The sequence below is a fragment of the Hydra vulgaris genome, chromosome 14, assembly GCF_038396675.1.
Source record: "Hydra vulgaris chromosome 14, alternate assembly HydraT2T_AEP".
Taxonomy (NCBI): domain Eukaryota; kingdom Metazoa; phylum Cnidaria; class Hydrozoa; order Anthoathecata; family Hydridae; genus Hydra; species Hydra vulgaris.
This window is the reverse complement of record NC_088933.1, coordinates 35,202,411-35,230,037: the sequence shown is the minus strand read 5'-3', so window position 1 is coordinate 35,230,037 and position 27,627 is coordinate 35,202,411. Positions and strand designations below refer to the sequence as shown.

General features: G+C 30.0%; 1 protein-coding gene across 3 annotated transcripts; it reads right to left on the bottom strand.

The window, feature by feature from the left end:
• Positions 1-7,019: 7,019 nt before the first annotated feature.
• On the bottom strand, positions 7,020-27,470 carry LOC136090446 (uncharacterized). Of its 3 annotated transcripts, XM_065817115.1 has the most exons (5): positions 27,211-27,470; positions 26,853-26,914; positions 25,828-25,997; positions 11,951-12,072; positions 7,020-9,492 (listed from the first exon to the last, which is right to left on the bottom strand). In XM_065817115.1, exon 5 carries the CDS (start codon positions 9,465-9,467, stop codon positions 7,323-7,325), a length of 2,145 nt encoding a protein of 714 aa, XP_065673187.1. In that variant the 5' UTR covers positions 9,468-9,492; positions 11,951-12,072; positions 25,828-25,997; positions 26,853-26,914; positions 27,211-27,470; the 3' UTR covers positions 7,020-7,322. The 3 variants fall into 3 exon arrangements, with proteins under 3 accessions (XP_065673187.1, XP_065673185.1, XP_065673186.1); XM_065817113.1 differs by lacking the exon at positions 11,951-12,072; XM_065817114.1 differs by lacking the exons at positions 11,951-12,072; positions 26,853-26,914; positions 27,211-27,470 and adding an exon at positions 26,591-26,776.
• Positions 27,471-27,627: the final 157 nt, after the last annotated feature.

Here is a 27,627-nt window from a genome sequence, read left to right as displayed (position 1 = left end):
AAGATCATTTATTACTAGTATTCATTTTTTGTTTGTTATTATTTGGGAGTAATGGATAAGTTGTTAAACACCTTTAAAACCGTTAGAGGTCAAAAGCGTTAAAATTAAAACAAAATTGAGCTACGAAAATAAAAACACTGCATTACCATTATTTTTTCCAAAACTATAACATTTACAAACAATAAAAAAATAAATAATAAAAAAACAACAAAAATAAAAATAAGCATCAGTATTAATTAATCTCCATAAAAATACAAGAAACAACAAATATATATTAACTCATTTCTATAAAATATTTTTTAAACATATTTTCTTCATTCATAATTGGTCTATAAATTCCATCATCCATTGTTAGGTCAGTTAAACAGTCGTCCACACTTAACTCGCAAAACCCTCAATGTGATTACACGATAGAGATAGAACCCTGCCTCCGTTAGAATAAAGAAAAGCTTTGCTTTTTTTCTCGTTTTGAGCGTTGTATCTTTTTTTAAGCAAAAAAAATATAAGACAACGTTTTCTTCAAATTCTTCGCAATCCACCATTTTATTGACGCGTCTTAATAACATTTTATGAGTTTGAGCAGAAGTAATACACAATTTTCACGGATTGGTCACAACAAATAGCGCACTTTGAAAACAAGTATAAAAACTTCATTTAATACCACTGACACTAAAACCCATAGCCTTTGTATTTCCCAAATTATTATTCCGATTGTTAATTTTGTGAATCGTTTTCCAGACAATCCTAATCACATACCTTCACTCCGTGATTTATGTCTTGTATCTGTCCCTAGATTAATTTCAGTTTCTTCTTGTTCTCTTTTAGGTGGTAACGGTTATTAATTTATTAGTATATGTTAATCTTTATCTCGCACTTTCTCTTTAGACTTACCTATTTATTGCACTACTTACTTCTATCCTTAATCTGACTGAGATTCTTTTTTTTGTTTTCTTCTTGACGGTTATTGGGCTGATGTATTTTCTCTCTCTCTCTGCTGATAAATGCATCTCTTAAGTAACCACCTGGATCCAGAAAGGTATGGAAACTATTATTCCAACGCCTTTTTGTTATTGCAAGAAACAAATGTTAAAACTTACTGTCTGATTCTAAGCTCCATTATTCTAATTTTTCTAAATCTCTTATCGTATCTCACAATTTAGGGTCTGTAGACTTTTCTAAAGTCTTCAACAGAATCATTAACAAAGGTATGTCAAATATTCCGTCTTTAATTTATAGGTCTGATTTTATTACCTCTCCCAAGGAAAAAAGGAAAACTATTTACAAAGAACTTTCCTCTTATTCAATTCTTAAATTTAAAGGTCATTCTCTTCCAACCATTTCAGTTAAACAGGTAAACCCATTGTTAGACACCCAAATCGCTCTTGCTTACTTTGCTAAAGTCATTTTTCAATAAAACTCTTTTGCGGTTTAGCTGTTCAGACTTCAATTCTCTCTAAATTATTAGTAAGTGCTTGACTAGTTTTTATTTTTCTGCCTACTGGAAAATTGCATCTGTAATTCCAATTTTTAAAAACTCTGGAAAAATTTCTGACCCCTCTAACTAACCTCGAATCAGTCTTCTCAACACAAACATCAAGTCTTTAATCAACAAATTTCTAACAACTTATCTTGAGTCTGATATTTCGCTCTTCTCGTTCTACGGCTCTACTGAAAAATTTTGTTGTGTATTAAATGGAAGCGGAGAGGCTAGGGCTACTGCTCTTGACATAACTAAAGCCTTCAATAAGGTCTGACTTTCTTCCCCATATGCTTGCTTTATATCGTGTATCTGGGAAAGGTTTTCGAGATTATCAAATCATTTCTTTGTAACCGCTTTATTAAAGTTATTCTCGAAGGCCACCACTTTTCTTTAATTCAAGTAACTCAAGGTTTTATCTAAAGCTATTATCTCATACTTCTTTATGATAAAAATTCATCTATCATTGTACCTATTACAACTACTTTAAGGCTGACTGAGACTCTTTTCGTGATTTCCTTCGCGATGGCCCTCGGGTTGTAATTTTTTGTCTTTCTGCTGACAATTGTGTCTTTTATGTAACATCAAGGATTCAGGCTGGCATGGAATTTTTTATTTTCTCTCTACAACTCCAAATTAAGCCTCACTCTTCTCCATGGTTTTCATTTTATAGTATTGCTGCAATTTTCAAAACCATTACTTCCATATCTATCGTCAAAACAATTCTCCATAAAACAGACGTTTGTGTGCTAATACTAGAAACCATTGTAAAACGGTTTTGCCTAAAACCATAGTCCGCTATTCTAAGATCACAAAATTTTGTGTTTCATCTCAAAAACTAGACTCCAGAGACATCTGAAAAATCTTTAAAATGTGTCTATAATAATGGCAAATCTGTTTTTCCCTCTTTCTTGCATGGTACAGAATTTGTTACTTCACCTAAAAACAAAGCTGTGTTGTTTGGCAAGAACTCTTTATCAATATCATCTTTTGATTTCACTAATCTCATCCAACCTGATATAGCTGACAAACAAGTTGATCGATAGCTTGACATTTGTATTACATTCGTAACAACTGTTCTTCGGAGCTGTTATTTATACTTTATAAAAACTTTATAACAAGTGTCTTGCTTACTATCAAAAACAAGATTTTTGATTAATAAACACTTTATCTCGCATCTTGAATCAAATAACTTACTTTCTGATTATAAATATGTATTTTGATCTTCTCATTCTACTGCTGATTTGTTAACGGTAATAACTGTTAGATTTTATTGCGCATTATATAGACATGGAGAGGTTAAGGCTATTGCTCTTGAGATTTCTGAAGCATTTGATTTTGACATGCTGGTCTTCTCCATAAACTCTATTCTTACGGTGAATCAGATAACATCTTTTAAATTATTGAGTTCTTCTTTACCAATAGTAGTATAAAATTTGTCCTCGATCATTTGGTCTTTTCTTCTTTTCCTGTATCGTTAGGGGTTCCTCAAGGTTCTATCCTTAGCCTTATAATTTTTTTTGTTTATATTAACAATCTCCCAGAAATTCTCACATCTAAGGTAGCATTGTTCGCTGATGGAACTACAACTTGTTTTTGTCTCAATATGAAACCAACACTCTCTCATTGCTTGGAGTGGGCATCTGAGCTTAAAAAGGATCTCACTTCTGCTACATCATGAGCCTCTCAGTGACTGGTGAACTTTAAATCGAATAAAATTTTTTTCCAGCTAATCATTATTGCAGCAATCTAGATCTTCATATATTTATGAAAGGCAAAGTACTCTATAAGTCATCTACCCTTTCGTCTTCTAGGATTAACTCTTACTTCCGATCTTAAACGGAAACCATATTTCAAATCCATTGCAAAATTAGCATTTGCTAAGATCGAATCTCTTTATCGTTCTCGTCACTTCCTTACTCTTTATTTCTATAAATCTCTAATCCGTCCTTGAATGAAATACTGTTGCAATATATGTAGCGCATCTTCAAAAGATGCCCTTTCTCTTTTCAACAAGGTGCCCGAGCGGACATTTGTTTTAAAAGTAACGTTCAAAATGTATTTTAAATGTCTTTTTAACATCTTCTAAACATTTTTACGTAAGGAACGTTTAAACGACTTTTTAAAAACTTTTAAAAGACATTTAGAACGTAATTTTTAAAAACAAATACCGGTAGGGGCAAAAACGCGTTGTAAACATAGTTGGATCTGCTTTTGCAGCCAACCTTCAACCATTATTACATCGTTGCTGTGTTGCTTCTTTTTCTATTTTCTATAAATACCACAATGGGCATTAGTCTAAAAAGGTGACATTTCTTCTGCCATCTATTAAAATTCATTCTCCTGTTACTCTATTAAGTCTCATCCTATTACTGTGACTGTTCCTAAGTGCTTCAAAAGTTCTTATTTTTCTAGTTTTATTTTCTCGAACTTCAGTTCTTTGGAATTCGCTACATTTCCCTTGTTTTTCTATTCATATAATTTCCAATCTTTTAAGTCGTAAGTTATTCTTTATCTTACTTTATAAGCTTTATTTTTTCTCTTCCAGTAACTTTCAACGAGGGCTGTGGAGTCGGAGTCATAGAGTCGGAGTTGTGACATTTTTAGCGTAGTGGAGTCGGAGTCGTTTAACAAAATTGCGACACTGACTCCAATAGTAAAACTTCTCGGTATTGCAAGTGCATGTACAAGATATTTAACCTTCAAAGAATTTTTCATATATTTGGCAAAAAAAACTTTTTTTAATTATCGCTTATTTTTTTAATTATCGCTTTTTTAAAGAATTCAAACAATTTTTCAAAAGTTTTGCTTTGGAGTCGGAGTTGGAGTGGGAATCGGAGTCGGAGTCGGAGTCCTACTCTGAAAATTTCAATGATTGAAGTCGGAATCAGAGTTGGTACTTTTTTTTACGACTACACACCTCTGCTTTCAATTATAATAGTGGTTGCATTCAGCCTTGTTGGAAGTGAAGGTGTTTAAAGTATATATATATATATATATATATATATATATATATATATATATATATATATATATATATATATATATATATATATATATATATATATATATATATATATATATATATATATATATATATATATATATATATATATGTATATATATATATATATATATAGATGTTAATGAATAGCAGCCCTCACACTGAGTCCTAGTTAGCATTTGCTGAAGCTGTTTCTTTTAATTGTGCTTGCCATTATCTTACTACTGATTCCATTCTCAACCTCTATAAGTCTTGTATTACATGTATGGATGTTATAACCGTAGACGTACCTGCTAGTAACTGTAGATGCATACTGTTGGATCCGTGGATGTACCTTAGTCGTTTAAGTGTTGAAAATATTACGGCGTTTGGTTTAAAATCACGCATAACTACTATTTAACCACTTTTATTAGTCTTTTAAGTATTGAAAATATACGACATTGAAGTGTTAAAAATATACGGCGTTTAAGTGTTAAAAATGTACGGCGTTTAAGTGTTACAAATATTGGGAAATGCTCAACGTAAGCTAATTAGTAAAACTTGCATTACATTTTTTTTTTAAATCCATATCTTTGACAATCTATAACTTAGGTTTTAAATGAAATGAAATAAAAATTTATTTTTGTTTAATAAAATTTCTTGTGTTTTAAAAAATTCATTTAAGATTTTTCTCTTTTTTATACAGAATTAAAGACTTTCATAAAGTTTCTTTCTCTATATAAATAGGTTAATAAAGTTCAACTTTTTTGAACGTTATTTATTTATATTCACAATATCAAAGAAATAAAGTACATAAAAATCTTGACAACCCATGATCACACCTACCGGTGCAATCATAACCACTCCTAAAGATCAAACATGGTCAGATTTGATTTTCCTAGTATCAATTACCTATATTTAGACATACAACATGTTCTGTCTAATTAAAAAACTATCGAAATATTCAAGGACCATCCTTGAATAACTACTCTAAAAATGATCACCTGAGCGGTCTTGACCACTTCTAAAGACCGATTATGCCTAGATTTGAATTCCCTGACGACATAATTATCTTCTTGGGGCAGTTTAGCTTTCGCAGTTTACATCTTCAACATGACAACATTTGACCTAATATGGGCACATTGGATGCGAGTTTAATGTAGCATTATTTTTTTTGCTATTCCTTCTCGGACAATAAGTTTACCGTACAAAACGTAAGCCTATTTACCAGCCATTCACCTTTTACTCTGTCACGTTGTTTGTTTTATATTAAGTTTGTTGTGGTACAGGTGTCGTCGGAAATGTTGATGTTTTTGCCATTTAGCTAAAAAAAAATCTCGAGGTTTTGTCATTAAAATCTAAAAGTATAAGGACAATTGTCAACTTTGATTTCTCAAAAATCAACTTTTCATTTACTTCTCACCCGTATAAAACTTATATAACCCTATTAAAATTTTAGTGAAACGACTGTTAAAAAATGCGCGTTTGACCACAAGCCACACTTAAAAATGTAGTTGGACCTGTTTTATTAGTGATAAAACAGGTCCAACTACGTTAACAATGTGGCACTTATAACTATGTTGCTAATTAGCAGGGCTGGACAATAGACTGGGATGAAAATAAAAGTTTGGCCTATCAAAGAATATTTTTTTGCATCTAACTGTAAATGAACAAAAAATATTAAAAATAATAATAAGGCATGGGAAACCGCCCTATTTTGACCCTTAAACATCAGACAGGTCCCTAGTATTATAGAAAAAAAGTTCCTTCAAAAGTTTGTTATGTTGGGTCTCAAATGAAGCGAAGTTTTATAAAAATTTCAAAAATAATAATCATGTTTTATAAAAACATCTCTAAAAAAAATGACTCAAAAACACCGTAAAAAAAATAGATTTTTTAATAATGTTTAAAAATGGCCGTTTTTACGCATTAAAATGTAAATTAATAATCTAAATACAAAATAATTGTTATTTTTGAAATTTTTATAAAATTTCAATTCATTTGAGACCCAACATAACATACTTATTATTATACTAGAAGAAATTTTGTTTCTATAATAATAGGGACCTGTCTGATGTTTAAGGGTCAAAAAAGGCACTTCCAGTAAAACATTTTTATTTTTTACAAATGTTTCTGGTTTCATACATGGATTGATAAATAAGTATGGTTTATTGTGATGAAATTCACACTTTTGTTTATTTTCACCCCAGAATTTTCTGGAAATCTCCATATTATGATTGTCATGCAGTCATTAATATTTGATTTTTTCATTTTGATAATGATATCTAGCATTTAAAAATAAAACTTAAAAAACCCAAAAAACCCTTAAAAGCCCAAAGAATCTAAATACCTACTTTTTGAAATAATAAAAAGTGGGTTTTCTCCATCTCTGCTAATTAGCAACATTAGACGGTTCGTTGACATTTTCATAACTTCATAACAAATGGCCAATTTTATAATATAATATATTATGATATTATAACTTTCTAAACATATGATATTGAGTCATAATATAGTACGAATGTAATAAATGCGCATAAAAATCAAAAAAGCGAACACTTTTAAAAATATTAAAGCACTTTTAACCGGAATTATTACAAAAACATCAATTATTAAATTTTATTAAAAAAAACTAATTTTAAAAATATAGAGCTTGTTGAACTCAATTAAATTAAAATCTTGAACCGTCATAAGCTAAAAACCATAAGCTAAAACTTGTTCAGTATTTTTTATAGCTGTTATATTGAGAGCTACTTTAAAGCCTAAGCAAACAGTCATGTTGCAAACAAATTAATACAAACTCGAAAACGCTTTCTGGGTAAAAAGTTAGTTTTTAAAAAATACCACATCCATTTGTTGAAATCATAATTGCTTGATGAATGGCAATAACTCATCGTTTATTCGAGTTTTCATTTCTGTTTGAATTTCAGACACCTTTATAAATTCTACAATGATCTCTAAGGTTCCCGATAAGTTTGAAGCTACCTCCTCTGGTCTTTTAAGAAGCGAATTTAATATATTAGTAGCGGTATCTAAAACTTTTTCTGTTTCTTTATCACTTGACACCCCATGAAGTAAATTAAACGTGGGTATAAAATGATGCGGTAATATTTTACTTTCAAAAGCAGAAATTAATGTTATTAGTAGCACGTGCAGACACTCACCAGAATTCTCCTTACACCAATATGACTGCTCAAAATTTTCGCTAACGTTTAGCATAACAGTTTTAATCACATATGACGTTATAACTTTGATACCTTTGTTTGACAAAGGCTTAAGGTATTTGTAAAACAGACTTTTAAAAATGAAATAAATGTAGTGTTGCCAGGTTGTCCATAGCTTAGCAATTTCTATCTCAGCATCTGAAAATGACAGTCGCCAGTCAATAGCATTATGTTGAAGTTCTTTACAAACAACATGTATCCCATTTGCAACAATATTTTTGATGGCTGCTTGCTCCGGCCAGAATCTTTCTCTTGTAAGCCACTCTGCTGCAACTCCCGGCCAAAGATTACATTTTAAACAAAAAACAAAATCAATTGAGATTCTTGATACATAATTTTCTGAAAAATTTAACAACTCATCAACGTTATTATTAGAACCTTCTTCTTTCTGAGAAAAATGTACAGCTTTCATAAAAAGTAATTCTTCCCTTATAAACGCGTCAAGACCGGTAATAGACCTTTGGCTTTTCGCATCGGTTTCATAGTCACACAATGTTTGTTCAGCTTCATCCGAGTCTGGTTCAACTAAAAATTTATTTAATTTTGATATTTGGTTTTCAAATTTTTTCTTTATAGGAGTTCGTACACTTTCAGTCATTTCTTTTGTTTCAAATCCAATGAGTTGCCTAAGGGTATAACCTATAGTTTCTTGGCGATGATCACACAAAGTATCTGTTAAATATAAACATTGGTTTGAACATTCAATTGCTAAGTTTATTTGTTCAAATTTTGTTTTTCCATTTAATCTTGATTCTAGAAAGTTTTGTTGAACCTGTATAAGCGTTTGCAACATGTGTTTGACTCGCTGTTCGAACTCATGAGAGCCATTAGCTACTTCATCCATAACGTGTTTCACAAAATCTTGAGGTTTGCTTTCACGTTCGCCAATGAATTTGGGGTCATTGGAAAATACAATGTTAAATGTTCCAGCAGCATCTTTAGAGTTCCAGTCGGGAAGATCAGTACAAGATGTGTAACCCCCAATGCGTTTAAAAAGATCAGGAGACACGGAATTAAGGAAAAACTTTGCTTCAGATTTTAGAACATCACTGCTAAGATATGATTTGAAATTCTTATAATCACATTTAAAAAAATTAGAAAAGTCGTCCCCATACCTCCTTACACATTCATCTATTACATTGGGCTCCGTTTCCAACAAAATATGAACAAACATAGGATTGCTTTTATCGCACTGCTCTAAACACATTTTATTAACTTGCGCTACTTGAAACATTATGTCAAACTCCATCTCTTTTCGACTGTCTTCAAAAAAAAGACGTGCCAAGTTGGAACCTTCAACGTTACTACCACTGAGTATGGCTTTGACTTCATAGGTTAGAAAAAATTCGTTTAAATTTTGAGTTGAAACATTTACGCATGCAGAAGCAACATTTGATAATTTAGTTTCTTGCAACTTAGTGACTTTTTCAAATTCAGATGATGCTTTATCTAAGCTAGAAGAAAGATTTAAAGCAGTTTCTATAATTGTTTTGTTCTCTATATTAATAATAGATTTGTCTAAATCTTGATTTGAACTATTCGATGTTACCGTTGGCAAGTTTGTTTCGTGTAAAATTGTGACGTTTTTTGCATTATTGGATTCAACATTAGAAAAAGATGATTGGTTTATTGTAGAAGAAACGCTTCTTAGTTCTGTTTTTTCTAAAAATGATTTGGAAAGTGCAACTATTATTGTGCTGGTGATATTTTCCCATTCCAAACGATACTTCAGGAGCTTTTCTGGTGAAACGTGGTTTTGGAACAATTGTATTATAGCATCCATTTAATAAAGCTGAGTGTTTATTTTTCTAAACAAAGTTTTGCAACAAATTAATCAAAAACTACACAAAGAACATTAACAGCAAATTACTCGCTATAAAATAATAATGATTTAATTTTTATTTTGAGAAAGTGAAAACTTAAAAGCTATTTATAAAATTCCACATTAATTTTTAAAGCTTGTTTAATATGTTTGTATAAATTGGGAACAGTTCTATTTGTACATTCGAAACAATATCTAAAACACTTATTGTTATGGTTATTTAAGTACCTCACAAGCGTTTCAACACTTTTTTATAAAACATAATTGCTCCTGCATAAGTTTTATCGATAACTTTACTATAAATAAATTTAAAAAAAATATATAAGCATAATAAATTTTATTTAGATCACCGAATATTTTTTACTGCATATAATGTATTAAAAACTAATATTTCGGCATACTAAAATTTAATGGGTAGATGTCTGTCTTGTTACTGGAACCATTTTTTTTTTTTAATGAATATTATAAAAAGATTGTTGATTGCAATAAAGTATAGAATCACAATGTCTGTTATGTTAATGAGAACAAGTCTGCATTAAAGAATTGCAATATCCATCATATTGTTGATGACAACAAAAAAACTTTTTGAAAAACAAAAAAACAGGTTGAAAGTGATCATTGTCATAATAATAGTATCATTTTTTAGGTTTCTTTGATTTACACCAATGACTGTTAGTTGAAATGATGTATTCTAATAGGGTGTAATGAAAAGTTTTCTAAACTGGATAATATAAACACCACTGCAGTGTTGATAGCTTAGAAAATACATAATTAATTTTCACGGCAATTATTAATCTACAACCTATTGCTAAGCTTTTTGTTATCTTTACGAATTATGAATATACAATCATCCTTGATAAATAGCTCTATGGCAATAGGCAAAGTATACAAATATGGAAGGGCTCACCTATACAAATCTCAATGAAATTTTTCTACCTTATTTTAGGTGCAAACTTTTACTGACTTTTAATAAAATTACACAAAAAATGTTTTGCACTACCCTCTAATTCGGAATAGTAGATATTAAAAGCCATTTTAGTTTAAATAGTCTTTTAATAAATTTACAGGTTTACAACCTTTTAATCCTGCACATTACTTTGACGAACCTTAGCATAAGAAAGTTTTAATGAAATATTTTTTTTTTAAAATACCCCCTAAACAAGTAGTTTAAAAAAAATTACACCCTAAAACAAACACATTTTGCATATGGTGTTTGTATTACATAAAAAGCATGTATCAAACATCAACAGAGATCACTCATGTCCTAATCCATGTACAATGAACTTTGTTTATTACTGTTCTGATACTCAATGTTCATCAAGTTCTATCACCAAGATCGTCATCCATTACCAAACAGAAAATTCTGTGCAGGACGTGGTGGATTTTTTGCAGTAACGCAAAAACTCCATTAATTTTTCCAGTGTTACCACAGATTCAGCAATGATCATCTTTATTAAATTCCGATTTACATCCATCAAAAACTTTTTTAATCCCTGCAGCAAAAGTTTACTTTCCAAAAGTAATAGTTTACTGTACTCTTGCCATTTTCCAAATGCAATGTGTTTAAATTAATTTCAGTTCTCTTTTAAGTACCATAACATTATGTTCTTATTCTTAATTGTGCTTGCCATTAAAAAATAAAGACCAGAGTTCTATGAGTAGCTTCTCTCATCATTTCAGGTTTAAATTTCCTCCCTGAACGTCGACTCGATAAATGTGGCCCGTTTTGGAGTTGAAATATCAATGCCACCATGTGACCTGTAACTGTTATACGTGACACGTATATCTCACCAACAACTAAGTTGGTGACCACCTTGGTGACATCGACTTCTATGAATGTCACAAAGTTGGAGATTTTTCTTTTATTAAACTTTCTACTTAGTAGACAAGTATTTCTATCTCTCCTTCTTCATTTTCACAATCTAGATCTTCAATCTTAAGTTTCATCCATCTAAATTTTTACACGCTAGCACTAGTAACACAATTGTTATAAAATAGTTTTGATATCAAAATTTCGTCTCTTAAAATATAAATGGTTTCCTTCTTGCAACTTTAACTGGTGAGTACCCCAATTTATACTTGATTTTCACTAATTGATTGCTTTTGTTTATTTTATTTGGATAGTCACTGACAGTTAATTTTTTACTAGGAAATTTTTGCTTTGTGTTTTTTTTCTCTTTGAATATTTTAAAGCTGGAGTGGCATTCAGCATTTTTTTTCTTGTAATAATCCTTCTGAAGACACATTTCCTCATTTTCTATGTGACTGTAGAATTCGAACTAGATTTTGAGTCCAGATGTTCTTGCTCTTTTTCACAGTAGCATAACTTTTTTTGTGTGGCATCACCTAATAATATTCTAGGTGCAACAAAAAATAACATCAATTGTTTGACTTTGATTTATATAAACACGACCATATCAATGCGCAGTGGTTAGCGCGTATACCTCAGAAACTAGAGATCCATGGTTCAATTTTTATAACATCGATAAGGAAGGAGACGTGAACTTCCTTTTAATTGGCCCTCCGCAGTAATCTGTGATAAGTCCGTAAAGACTTCGTGGGGCACCTAAAATAAATTTAAAAAAATAAATTAATAGTTTTAGATATTACGTATATATAGTAGGGGTGCACCGATGCATCGGCATTGGTGCATCCCTACTATATATACATAATATTTATAACTATTAACTTTTTAGAAAAAGCAAGATCACATAAATCAAAGATAAAAAAATGTAAATTGCCTAATATTAATTTTTTCTTCCAATTGTATATACAGTCTCTTTGAGTGTCTATATAGGATCTATATTATAGGGTAGAAGCTTAGCTATTTTTGTATAAAACAAACATGCAGTTTATTAGCTAACATCTCGCGATGTTAGAATTATCTTGTTCCATCTCCACCTTTGAAAAATTGAGTTATTAATAGTGTTGTGTCTCAGAATAATGATTTTCTACTGTATTAAAACCTAAGTTATAAATAAAAAAGTTGCGGAGAAAGCATAAGTTATACAAAAAGTTTTATATGCTGTCTCCTAAAGTTTTTCTTTTTTAAATCGTTTTATCTCAAAACTCAAAAATGTAGAGAGAACAAAATAGTTCTAACGTCGCGACCTATGTAAATTTAAATATCATAATGAGATTTTAATTACAAAAAATTTAAAAAATTATTTTTTGTTGATTACGTTTAAAATAAATTTACTTGGTGAGTATATTACCAAAGATAAAAAGTTTTTAATAATTTATCTCATTTCAAAAGGACTCATGGCTCGTAGGGACCAAAGAAAAGTATGTTGACCAGTTTTCATAATGACGATATTAAAGCAGATATCGGCTTCAGCAATTTTGATTATCAGGAAAGAATAATTTTGTGTTGCATCTTTTCATCAATATAAGTTTTATTAATTAATAGTAAATACATAAAATGTAAAAGTTTTTTTTATTCTTTAGCTGCAGTTCCGCTAGATGACGCTTAGCTCAGATTGCCGCCTCAAAACTAATTGCAATTCGATCACGGGAAATCTGCTGCCTTAAAGCTGTTGTTTTAGATCCAACTAAAAGATTGACCCATGTTGTGTCGATTGACCCATGTTGTGTCTATTGACCCATTGTTTTGTCGACAAGTTGTTGAGTGAATAACTCATCTTAGCTATGGAACAGATTTTTTGACAAAATGAATGATGATAGCAAATTTACGATGAACATGGAAATGTAGTTTTTTTTTCCATAACGATGGCATTATGCGCAAAAGTGTTTAGTGCCACAGATGTGATTTTACTGGAGAGAAATTTGAATATTGTCGACTAGTAACAATTTTGTAGACTCGTAACATTTTAAATAATTAGTAGACTCGTAACAATTTATCGTATACTTACCATATTTGGGCACAATAATGTTTGAAAAAATACGATAATTTTTGTGTACTTAGCTTAATTTGACCAAATGTTGTACTTAACACTTTTGGGTATTTTGCCATCGATAAGATTTCTGAATATATTCTTGAAGTGAAAATCTTCAACGTTGCGCTTTATGACTTCATTCAATAAAACCCATCTAAAATTGGCATCATGAAAACTGTTTTTCTTAACCTGGTTCAAAGATCATGAACAGGTAAATATTACAGCTTGTGAAATAGAAGGCAAATTTATAAAAGATATTTTTGATCTTGATAGTTTGAATGAGTCATAGTTTTTCAAATCTAGAAATACACGAAACTTTTTCAACCAAATTTACTCTAGGTTCTCAAGCCTTTTTTAATCTATATGCATACTAATTTTGAAGAACCTGTCTGTACATGCATATTAATTTGATTTTTAGTGCGGTCGTGGCGCAGTGGTTAAAGCGCTTGCTTTATAAGCAGGAGATCCAGGTTCGAAATAAGCTCTGGACGTATTTCGCGTCACGGTAAGGAAGGAGGCGTGAACTTCCTCGTTAAATGCACCTCCGCGGTGCTCTGTGACAAGACCGTTAGGACTTCTTGGGGCACCTAAAGAAAAAGAAATAAAATTTTTTAACATGATGCCATTATCTATCACAGAGTGTGAACAATCCTTTCGTAGTCTTAATTTGATTTAAAAAAAGATTGTAGGGTTACTCCAGTGGACGCAAGACGTAATCAAGATGTCATAACGTTCAAAGACTTTTCAGAACGTTTGTGAACGTTCAAAAAACATTTAGAATGTTCGAAAGACGTCTTTTCTACGCCCCGTGCTCGATGGACTTTAGAACAAGAGCGCCTATTGGACACTCACGTTGAAAATGAACTGGATTCATCTTTGTCATAAGATGACATAAAAATAGTAGTATTTTATTGCTTTTAAAAAAGTAAAAAAAGACCATTTTCAATATTAATTTCGAAGAATCTATTTATCTTTATCAGTGAATGTTAAATGTGTTGGATAAGTGTTAATCGAGACTTAAGTGTTGTTTAATCGAGAAGCGTTTCATGAAGTATGGATGTAAAATAAGAGTATTAAAAATAAAAACACGGTAAATTACCTGTATAACTGTAAATGGTTTTAATTTAAATTACTATTAAAAATATGCATAATAATAGGGGCGCCTAATTGCTGCTATGCCTCGGATGTCATTATAGCACTCGGCGGCCCTGATGTCTTACTATTGAAAACCACTTTTTGTAAAATTAAAAAATATTGAATATCTGACGTTGACATAATATTGATACGTTCATAATAAACTTTATAAATTGGCTTTGTTAGTTTGATAATGGCTCTCGCTATATGACTTGAAATATCACGCAAAAAAAGAAATAAATAGTGCGATACCGTATATGATATTTTAATGCTTATAATATATATATATATATATATATATATATATATATATATATATATATATATATATATATATATATATATATATATATATATATATATATTCATATCTTCTATAGCATATTTATGAAGGCATTTGCTCCCTTTTTTTTACTGTATCTAAATCGATACAGCTTTTTTAGAAAAAGAAGAAAAACGAAAATTAATGAATTAAAGGATTACTGCTCCATGCCAAATCATCTATCGATGTAGCAGCACTCCGTTGCGAGCCAGTCTATTTGTCAGTCGATGTATGTACAGAAGCCCCCGGCAGCAGACTTATGAACATATATATATATATATATATATATAATATATATATATATATATATATATATATATATATATATATATATATATATATATATATATATATATATATATATATATATATATATTCATAAGTCATATAATTACTATCTTAAATGATAAAAAGACACTAAATGCAAGGAGCTCCTGATAAAAAAGAGTTCAAGAAATATTTAAGTGTTTAGTGGTTGCAGTTATGTCTAAATGATAACTCAGGCTTTTACATGCATTTTTGTTTGTGGAATAATTATATTTTTGCTTATAATATGGAAACACAAAAATAAAAAAATTGATTTTTCAAAACAATTGGCTTCGGCAGATGATTCCCAGGACTGATGCCAATGCACCGGCTAAATGGTTGGGCTAAACTTAAAACAGATTTTATTTCTAGTCTTCCTGTTAAGTCAGTAAGGAACCTTTGATTACTTTTAAAGATTCAGCAGAGTTCTTTCTAATGATGAACAACGGCAGTTCTGGCCACTTATCTACATCTTCTGTCAAAAGGGAGGCGTCAGTTTGAAGGGCTGTGAAGAACAGGTGGGATGCAGGTCCAATGAAATGATCGAGAGTTTTCTTTTCCTGTATATCTGACTAAACAATCTTCATTTCTTCCAGCTAAGTGCTCTTCGTAATCGACTCATCATTTTCTGCTTTGTGTTCAGTGTCACCATGCCTGAGAAGTACCATTTCTTTGCTTAAGTACCATAAATGACTTTCAATTGCACCGGCACACAGTGACTCAAAGTGAAGAAAAAACGGCAAAAATTATATAACCATCGCATTTTAATATGTATTAATTGAATAGTTATTTTTTTTGTCTAAAAATTATTTATGTGATTTTAAGTTATTTTTACGCGCAACAACCAGCAAAACGTGCGCGTATCTAAAAAACACGCGCGTATGAAATTTTACACACGCAAGCAGATTTTTTTTTTAATTTTACTTCTCAAATCAAGTAATAGTTTGCATAATAAATAATTTACTTTTAAATCTCTTTTTAACTCACTCCAACTTGTAATCAGGCGTGATCACACAGTACACTACCATCCAAATTTAAGTCATAATTATTACCGGGCCTCTCCCCTGTTGCTAAAAACAACAATTGAAAGAATTTTCAAAAAAAAAAAATAATAATAATTTAGTCATCATCAAAGAGTATATAATAGAATGCTCTGAGCATTACTATTATAACTATTGTAAATTTTAATTCATAGAAAATTTAATTTTTGATGGCAAATTTAACTATAAATAAAAAATTTCACAAAAGAATCACGACTGTTTAACAGGAAAAAGAACTTCTACTCGAAGCAATTTCCCATTTTTACATCTATGATTAGTGAATTAGATGCTCGATATAACTGAATCACTCCTTATCATAAGATAGTTAAACTGGTTTTTCATAACATTTATCCTTGAAATTTTGAATGAATGGTTTAATCTTGCATTTATAATCTCTTTGTTAAGAGCCTCTAGTGATTCTTCTGAATAAACTCCAATGGGAAGTTCTAATGCATCGGCAATCTGTAAACCATGTTCTAAAAGTTTGTGAATGCTTGGAGAAATGATGTCAACATCTACACCAGTTATTTCAGAGAAAGTATTCAATTCCTCAAAGGCTCTTCTGGCAGTATTACCATCATTAGTGTTACCAAAACCTTGTTTTGGCATATTAACAATAAGACTTAGTTCTTCCCTAAACCTCTTTTGGATAAATGCTTTTCTTTCTTTAACTGATTCTTTTTGCTCAGAGCTTTTAGCATCAAATGACCTAATTTTCAATTTATATCTAAGATGAAGAATGTACTCAAAGCATCATATCCAAAGGTGAGGAGGTAAGAAAAAGAAAAATAAAGCTTCTTTATCGACAGATTTAGATCTAATCAATTTAATGTCATTCATCTCTGTTGGCTTTGCTGAACATGCATTACAGCTTTTAGAAGAGGTAGTACTTGTCAGTGCATTAACAACTTTTCCATCAAGCAAGTCAAATCCAAATTATACTTTATAATTGCTGTCATCATAGATGAATCAGCAGGTTCTGACTCTAAACTTACTACAAATGATCCAAGTTTCCGAATCTCAATTCGTAATCGTTCCTCTTCTTCTTTAATTAGCATATCTGTTTCCTTTTTGTACTGCAAACATACTGGTCTGCAGAAATGTGTACTAGATGGTTTTTTGTTGTACCATATCACTGTATCATTAACAGTCAGTTTGAGAGGCACAATAGATGTTTGGAAAATACTCTCTTCATTTTGAATAACTTCATCTAGAGTTGTATCTAAATATTTTTGTTTATTCAGACTCTGGCTAGACGCTCCATCAAAACCGCCTTTGAAATGCATCATTCCACGTTGATTGATATCTTTAACCGATAATTCAGAAAATATTTTGTTGCAACTATTTAGACTCAAGATTCTAAACAGTGCGTGATTAAAAAGAGTTTGAAGGGAGGAAACTGCAGATGTTTCTGAAAGAATTATATTACCAGGATAGCATTTCTTTTTTTCAGTTAAAATTTTATGAAGAGACGGATAGATGTTTGCATTTGGTAATAGGGAGCTATTTCTTATTATCTGATATTGTTCATCCGACAGATTATATTGAATTTTTAGGCTGAGAGCATCTTCAACTTTCATTTTAACAGGTTCAAGCATAGACATGTTTTTCCTGATTTCATTTGCTTTATCTGGGTCCAAAGCCTTCTTTACTATAAAAAAAAATTGTTTCTATTAATGTTGGATTCAGTTGCTGCACTTTTTAAATAAGTTAAGGCCAGTGCTTCGTGATTGTTTTCAGCTAAATGGGCAATTTTAGCTCTTTTGCTTCTTACACTAAGATTTTCCAAAACTTTATTTTTTCTACCTGGACCTTCTTTAAATTTAATTCTTTTAACAAGATCGGGGAAAAACTCCTCCTGTAAATAGAAACTTAATTTAATGAAATGATTGCATAAAGAAAATTATTAACAAATAACTCTGTTTCTTTACCTGCAGCCAAAAATCTTCTTTTAAAATCAATCTGTCATAGTTTCTATTATGCTTATCTAACTTAGCTCCCCCTTTTGATTTAAAAACAGACAACTTATTCTTTAAGTTGGTAAGCTCTGAATTATCGAAGTCATCTTCATGAAGGTTATAAACATTTAAAACTTCTTTAAACAAAGATTCAAGCAGATTAACTTTATTGAAACCTAGCTCTTTAATTTTTTGAAGAAGATCAATTCTTTTCATGTTTTATATATTATTTATAACATAACACACAAAAGTTATCAATAGTTTAACAATCTTATTGTCATTTAATTTATAGCTTAATAACTACAAGTATTTTGAAAATCCATATATATATATATATATATATATATATATATATATATATATATATATATATATATATATATATATATATATATGTGGTACTTTTGTTCTTGTACCACAAATAATGTGTTACTAATAAAAAAAAAAATTTTTACTAATATTTTTCTTCATGCTGAGTAATAGCTTAAACCTAATAATCTTTAGAAAAAAATCATTCATTTACATTCTGAATTGGCACAATTTTAATAAATTAATAAAAAATACTAACACTTTAACTACTATGTCACCATAAAATAAATTTCTAAAACTGACTATTTTATCAAACATTTCCGTTTTTTTTCCGTCATAAAAAAAAGCATCAATAAAGTACTTCAAATTAATACATAGCCTTACAATGGCTTCAAAAAAAGTTTTTAACTGTTACGCATCTGGCCTTACCATTATTAAAAGATATTTGTATTTAGAAACTAAAGACTTTATTTTTTTTCCTTTTTTGCCACTTTTTAAGGATTTTGAGCCACTGTGCGGTAGCCGCCTTGGCTACTGCATCATTAGTTGAATGGTAGTCTGCAATAACTCGAATGAAGTTCAGATCGTTGCTTGGAGCATTGCATGCGTTTGGAGATGTGATCCAAACCTTCACATAAATCAGTGTGACAAACAAACTAAATTCTAGACAAGCACTGCTTCCATGCTTTGTTAGTTTGAAATGGTGTTGAAACAAAAAGATTTTTAAATTGTGTAGCAACTTTGACATCTCGCGTGATGGAATACACCAGGAACTCTGAAACTAATACCTCTTTGAGGACAGTGTTCCAGGAAAATCAATATAAGTTCAAGAAGTTCTTGGTAATCTTCTCTCGGAAGACATCCTTCTAGTACCGCTAGAGCATTCTTTGCGAAAATGACCACATCATGCTTGAGATTGTAAAGACTGGCATTTAAATGACTACCCATACAACACTTGTAATCACCTTGGTCTATTTAAGGCCAGAAATCCTAAAAACAACGAAATAGTGCTACATTTGGATCAGATGTTGGACCAAACAATTTCTTAAACAGTGGCAGGATAGTATATTTTGGTTGCTGAAGGTCTGTGCTGCTGCTGGGAGGATAAACGCAGCTTTTCTGTCGCTAATATTTGTACGATCCAGTACTGCTGCAAACTCAGGTGTTAAAACATGCTTAGTCGCTACTTTTGCATGTTTTGGAGTCTTATTGAACCTGTCCGGTTCTTCTCCGGATGCCTCGTCTTGAGATGATTTAGCTTCTGAACTACTGAACAGACCTGCTCCGGACAAAGTTGCAGATTTAATAGCACTGTTTTTTCTTTTTGTCTTTGACTCGTTGTTATATCTCTTTGCACACTCTTTTCGCCTTCCTCTTTCCTTTCTTGGACAAGTCGGTACCCACACCACCCATAGCATATTTCCTTTCAGACTGCTGACCGATAAAAAACAGTTTATCTTCTTCAATTTTAATCAAATTCATGCAATCGTGGTAAGAAATGTCAAACAACACGTTGATAGGCTGCTCAAATTCTGTTTCTCGTTAGCGCAACAACTCTTCTACTTTTATTGTGACAGACGTTCCGGTAACCGTCTAATAAATCCTTAAATTTTCTAATGATGTTTCTCAGTTCAGTTATTGGTACCCTTGCTTTAGTCCAAATTTCACAAAGCTGTTGAATTGCAAGTTTAGCAGCTTCTTTTTGTGACATTGTGACATTGTGACATTTTTCATTCTTATGATGGTGAAAATAAACTTCACGAGACGTTGGAAGCTTTTGACCGTCAAATGTGTTTTGTGGCTCACCAATTATGAAAACAGTACTTGCAGCACGTGTTACTGCCATTGTTATTTTTTAACCTTTATAAAGTAAGCAAATAAACATGGATCAGTATTATTCAGTAATTTGAAAACAATGTCTAGTATTTTATTTATAAATTGAGTATTAGAGAAACTTATTGTAAAACTATAAATATCAGACTAGTGTGTAATATACATAGTATATTTAATATTTATTACTTATTTTACTGCATAGGATACTTAACATTTATAAATGTATTGTGCTATTTTTTTTAAATAAGTAAATTTGTTGGAATATATTTGGAAACAATTATCAATATTAAATAATAGTATTAACACACTTCAGGTGCTTTGAGGCAGTACATATATATATATATATATATATATATATATATATATATATATATATATATATATATATATATATATATATATATATATATATATTAGGGTGTCCCAAAAACACACTTTTTATATATATATGTATATATATGTATATATATATATATTAGGGTGTCCCAAAAGCATACTGTTTTTAAAATTTTAATGTGCCCTCCACTAATTTCCATTTTTTAGGTTCTAAATAGTTACCAAAATATTTTTATTTTGTTTTTCAATAACTAGAAGTGATAGATGTATATTCTGAGTTTTACGGTTTTGTAAACTTATGTGTATTTACTAAAAAACAGCGCTATCTAGTATTTCAATATGTTTTAATATGATGTAATAATTAGTACACAAATAATTCCCATAGGATATTATTAAAGAATAAGATCATTCCCTATGAACATTGTTAGAGATTGATATTTTTCCCTCTGGACAATATTATTAGTTCGTATAATTCCCCATGGATTGGTTCACAAATAACTCCATTTAGAATTTTTTTTTGAAGGAAAAAATTTCTAAATGGAATTATTTGTGCACGAAAGAATTCTAATTTGTGCACGAAGAAATTCTCGTGTAAACGGTTATAAAAGCCGTAACGGTAAACTTAGATAAAATATTATACGAGAGGGAATAACGACTTCATAGATTTTTGATGCAAGTGTAACATTTAGTATAAATTTAGTTAAAAAACTGATTATTTCGAAATTCATATAAAAATGGGTAGAACAGCTAAAAAAAAGAAGATGATAGGAGAGAATAAGATAAAACGGAAAAATACAGAAAGGTTGAGGTATATTTACCTATTGAAGTACCCACTAAGGGAGTTACCTCAGAGACAGCTTCCATCTAATGGTGATATTCTTAGATACTATCAATTTATCCTTCGCGAGTCACAAGTTAAATACAAACCCACTTCTACTAATGTTGGTTGCAAATTGAAATCGAAATCCAAGGATCTTGTTTGTGAAAATGGTGTTTGTACTGATCCTGATAGTTCTTGCTTGGTATCTAGGATTAAAAAAATTTGGGATAATGCTGGGTTTGGCAAGAAATTTGTGATTTGTGGGTACAATATAAAGACTAAAATCATTAAGCTTAATTTAAAATACAAGAAATTGATTAAATTGTCTTCTCTACACTGGAACAGCAGTCTTGATAAGTAATCAAAGTTAGAGAAATATTTTCTCACAGAATCCTATCAGCTTTTTGACATCTCGACTAAGAATTTTAAAAAAGATAATCTTGCTGATAGATTGAGAACAGATGATGCCAAGCTGGAAGATATAAAGTAAGTTCATTAAATAACACTTTTTTTAGTAGTGAGATTTTTTTTCCAATTAAAAGTAACTTAAGTAATAGCATATTATTTCCTTTAAAATATTTACGTTTAACTCTTTACATGGTTTGGTCATCTTCCAAGAAAAACTAGAACAATTATTAATTTATTTATAAATGGCTTAATAGATTTAAATATTTCTTAGTTTTTATGAAGACCAGAAGTTACATAGGAAAGGATATATGGAAACAAAAGTCGATGAAGACTACAGTAGAAGAGTACTGGATGCAAACAGGAGAAAGAACAAGCTAAATAAGTTGAGAGAGAAAGAATTAGAGAGACAGAAAAACTTAAAAGATATCAATGATGTTTTGTTGTTACATGACTCCATGATAGAAGAGATTCAATTCAGCAGTGAGGAAGAAAACTCAAACGAGGACTGTGAAATCAGCGAGGAAGATGATTTCCTGGGTAATGGTCGGAAACGCAGGTAAAGTATTATTTTAATAACATAGTTGTAATTTTCACAAGCTAAAGCTGTTTTATTGAAAAGTATATAATTATAAATAGGTAGAAAAATATTATAAAATGATACCTAGGTACAATTCTGGAGATACGATAAATCTAGCAGTGAATGTTGAAAAGCTCATTGAATGTACAGCTGTTCCAGCAACAAGGTTCAATGTTGGTGTACGACCTCATCTGGCAATTTTAAGCGAAGTATTTAAAGCTGGAGGTATAGAAATTAATCATTTACCGCTTTCAAGAAGCACACTTCATAGAAAAAAGTTCAAATATGTAGAACTTGAAGGAGACTTGGAGTGGATTTCAATATCTAATCATCTTAAAGGCCGACGGCTTATTCTTCATTTTGATACCAAACTGTTGGAACAAATTACCACTGGGCTTAACATTATCCAAAAAATTAAGCGACTTGCAGTCTCAGTGAGTTCCCCGGATGACGATACCATGGAAGGCCATCTTTTAGGTGTTGTTCAATGTCCCTCTTCAAAGGGAGTTGACCAAGCAGAACAAGTGCACAATCTTTTAGAATATTACGGATGTACAGAGCAGATCATTGGTATATGCTGTGATACAACTGCAAGCAATACAGGCGGAGTAAATGGAGCAGTCCTAATTCTTACAGATATTTTGAAATTACCAATTTTGTGGATAATGTGTAGGAGACACATATATGAAGTACATGTATCTCACTATATGGCTGCCCTTACTGGTGAGAAAACTAAAGGTCCAAGAAGAGCTCTTTATGTCAAGCTAAAGAACAAGTGGCCTGAAATCTGTGAGAAAGTGAATGAAGTGAAAAATTTATGTAAATTGGACTGGCAAAGAGATGATCTGAAGATTGGCTCTGTTCTTCGCACTGTTGCAGAGGAAGCTAAGACATTTTTGACTAATGCAACTACTGATATAGTGTTTTTAAGGAATGATTATGTTATAGTTTGTAAGCTTGCCTCCTTCTTCCTTGGAGTGGAAGTACAAGATTTTAAGTTCCATCAACCTGGCGCCTGCCATGAAGCAAGGTTTTTAGCAGATGCGATCTACATCCTGACTCTTTATATGACTAAAGAAATCAGTAATATCTTGACAGAAAAAGAAGTGCTGCAGTTGAAGGATGCAAGTTTGTTCATTGCAATTTGCTATGTTCCATGGTTTTTAAAAAGTTTTTTAGGATTTCTGGCTCCCTACAATGATTTGAAAGCTATCCAGACAGCCTATGCATTGAGAAAAGTTAGTAAGAATATTGGAAATGCTTTGCTTCTCAGCATGGGACGCCATACGTGGTACTTAACTCCGCAACTCTGTGTTTTGTCCTTTGGGGATAAAGAAGTTCCTTCTGAAACAAAACTAAGAATGCTGTTAGCTCTGATTGAGTTTGAAGAGCCAAATGAATTTTAGCGTTGTAAACCATCAAATGTACAAATTGGAGAGACCACAGAGCTACCTGAGTTGATTCCGAGCAAAGCTACCTTCTCTTCAAATATTTTAAAACATCGAGAGCAAGTATAAAAGAATGGCTTAATAATAGTCTTAATACTATAGATGTTTTTAACCATCCTCAGTTGCTAGATTTTATTGCATGGATCAAAAACATATCTGTTGTAAATGATGGTGCAGAAAGAAACATTAAGCTCATTAAAGATTTTCTTTCAGCTACTAGAGATGAAGATCACCTTCAAAATGTTCTTTTTGTAGTTAAAAAGTCTAGAAAAAACTTGACTAAGATTATGACTAAAAAGGAGCTTGGGAACTGTTCAAAAAGTTGTATTTTTTGAGAAATGTTTCACGGTAATAAAATCTTAAATTTACTAATAATATTAGTTTTCATGTATTTTTTTTTTGTATTTTCATATTTATTAATATAATCTATCAAGTTAAATAGTAGAAAACAATTGGAAATGATTTATACGCATCTAATTAATTTGTTTTAATTTTCAAAAATGTGTTTTCTATTAATGTTAAGCTAGCTTAACATTAAAACAGTAAAACTCAGATTTTACATCTAGCACATCCTGTCAAAATAAAACCGTCAAATTTTTTTTAGTACTTATGTAGGTCACATAGAATGGGAATCAGTAGAGAGCGTTTTTTTTTTTTTTTTGTGGACACACTCATATATATATATATATAGATATATAGATATATATATATATATATATATATATATATATATATGCTGTGGCTGATAGTTTAGAGGCCTGTATTTAGGGCTCCAAAATTTTAAATATTTTTCACTACGTATTACTAAAAATAGAAAAAAAAAGAAAAAAAAATGTTCCTAAAAAACCTGTAAAACAGCCACGAAATTTCCAAATAGGCTCCCTAAATTTGCTAGACTCCCCTCCTAATTAGGGTATAAAATGAAATATATAATTTTTATAACACACCATCACTTTCCAAAGAAATCTGGAAACATAAAGACGCAGGTAACATGCCTATAATTAAGTGGAACATAATTAAAAGATGTCAATCTTATAATCCATCTACAAAAAAGTGTAACTTTTGCATCAGTGAAAAATATTTTATTATGAATTTTGATAGTGGTTTACTACTTAATAAAAAAAGTGAATTGGTTTCTACTTGTAGGCATAAGAAAAAATTTTTACTTTCTAAATTTGATTCCGGCGATTAGCAAATATCGAATCACGTACACTTGACGTCAGATGCCGTTGTAACGCTAAATTTGTATTTTTTATAATTTAATTAAGTTGAAACATCTGGTATAGTATGTAAACTTATCCTCTTTCTTATAATAATTTACAATATTTCTAGGGGTTATATATACCCTCGTTATTCAAGTAATATAAAAAACCGTTCAGTATTTTTTATAACGGTTTTTATTTTTTATTTTATATTTGAATAATATGGCATGAAACTTCAAGTTCCATTATAAAGTTGTATTTTTTCATTTAAAATATTTTAGTATATATATATATATATATATATATATATATATATATATATATATATATATATATATATATATATATATTAAAAAATTTTTCTATATAAGAATTCTAAATTTAATCTAATAGTATTATATTTCATGGAGAATTATGCTTGTTTTGATAGTAAAAATGGTGGTTTGGTACCCCTCTAGCCCCTGGAAACGCCGGCGGCCAGGAGTTAACTTAAACTTGCAGCTCTTTCTTACATCTATCTTTTGATACAAATTTAAAAGCCTTTAAATAAGAATTGACAAAGTTATAACAATTTAAGTAAAAAAAAATAAGTTTTTACTTAAAACCTTATAACTTTATTTTGAATTGTTCGATTTTGATAATTTTTTTCACTTTCAAAATACTATATTGATTCTCTTTCCAACGATATATAACTATCTAATTTTAAACAACTTAAAATTTCACGTCACATACCTAGATAAAGCTAAAAAGGATGGTTGCTATGAAGTTTATTCAGTCAAAAGATACGTGAAAATGTAATGTGATTTTCTTCCGCTGTGGTATTAAATCCAAGAGTATAACCAAATAAATATCACAATTATAAGCAAATCATCAAACTTATTTACTGCTTTTTATAAAATCATCTAAAAAAAGGAGAATGAAATTAATTAAAAGATAATAAATAAAGCAGACATTTATAGAGAATGCAAATACATCTTTAAAACTTTCAAAAGAGCTAATCTTTTACCAACTCAATAAGTGTTATAATTATATTTTAACTTTTCCTAATAGTAATTTTTAATTGGTTTATAGAGAAATGAAGCAATACTGAATAAATGAAACTAACAACATAGTGCATAGACAGAAATATATACAAATTTTACATAAAATAATAATGGTTGACAATGAAAGCAAAGTTCTAAATAACAAAATGGTGTCAGAAGTAACTTAAAATAAGAATACGGAGAATTCTTGTTTTTAATAAGTCTAATATTTTCTCTACAGCAAGATTATTGACTTTGTCATTGACTAATTCAGTATTATTGTTTAGATCAACATGCTTTCTTGATATTATCAAGATTTACTTGATGTTACATCTACTATATGTAACACATACACTCAAAAAAAAAAAAAAAAAAGAATACAAAAAAAGTAAAAAAAGAATTGAAATATATTCAACATTCTTTTTGTCCTTATATTCAACATAATAAAAAAAATTAATAAAAACTTTTCTTACTACTTTTTCTAACGACTCTAAAGATAGCAAAAATGAATAACAAGATAAACAAGTAATATAACTTAAAAGCCTTTTTTTTTTAATTACGTTTAATAATTTAATCCGAAATAATAAAAAAAAAGCAGCAATTAATAGAAGTAACAAAAAAAAACACAACAACTCCAGCAAAAAGTCAAATACTAGAAACAAAAAACTAAATGCTAAATAACTAAAATCGTAAATATTGATTCAGTCTTAGATTTGTTTTTAAAAAAAAAGTTACTTGTAATAGATAAATTGCTGTTATCGTTTGCTTTGTTGCTGTCAACCAAAACCATATACAAACTAAATGTTATAATAAAAATATTTATGTATTAAATAAGTTTTGTATTTAAATGTATTAAATAAGCATTCTAACATATTGTAAGTAAATTACAAAACTTCAAATATATTTATATATTTATTTTAGTATAATAATATTAGTTATTCAATATTTGAAATAAGATAATATTAGAAACATTTAATTCCTACTTCCATTTCTTTCTTTCTTCACTGGTGTTTTATATATTATTTTTTCTAAATGTTTTTAATTTTTATAATTGTTGTAAATAATATAATATTTAAAAGTTATTAATACAGACCTTTCAACTCTCCAGGTTTTACCGTGAGACTCACGGTTCGATGACGAATCTCACGGTCTCCTTGTTAACCCAAAATTCCCACAGTAAATTTTCAAAATTTTCAAAAAAAAATTTTTTTTTTAATTTACTCTCAATATTTTAGCTCAAAACGCTGACAACATAAATCCCGAAACAAGTTGTCGTTGCATCAAGTGCAAATGAATATTAAAGCGCACAAGATAGTTCATAAAACCAGCACCAACATATAAATGTTGCTTCTTTTTTTTTTAGATTTAAGCATACTTTGTTTATATTATAAATTTAATCCGAATTTTAAAAAATGGCGACAAGGCAAAAATATAAGAGCAAAATTAGGTTAAAATGGTGCGCAGATTAACCGGTTAGGTTAATGATTTTGATGATAATGCTTTTGAAGAG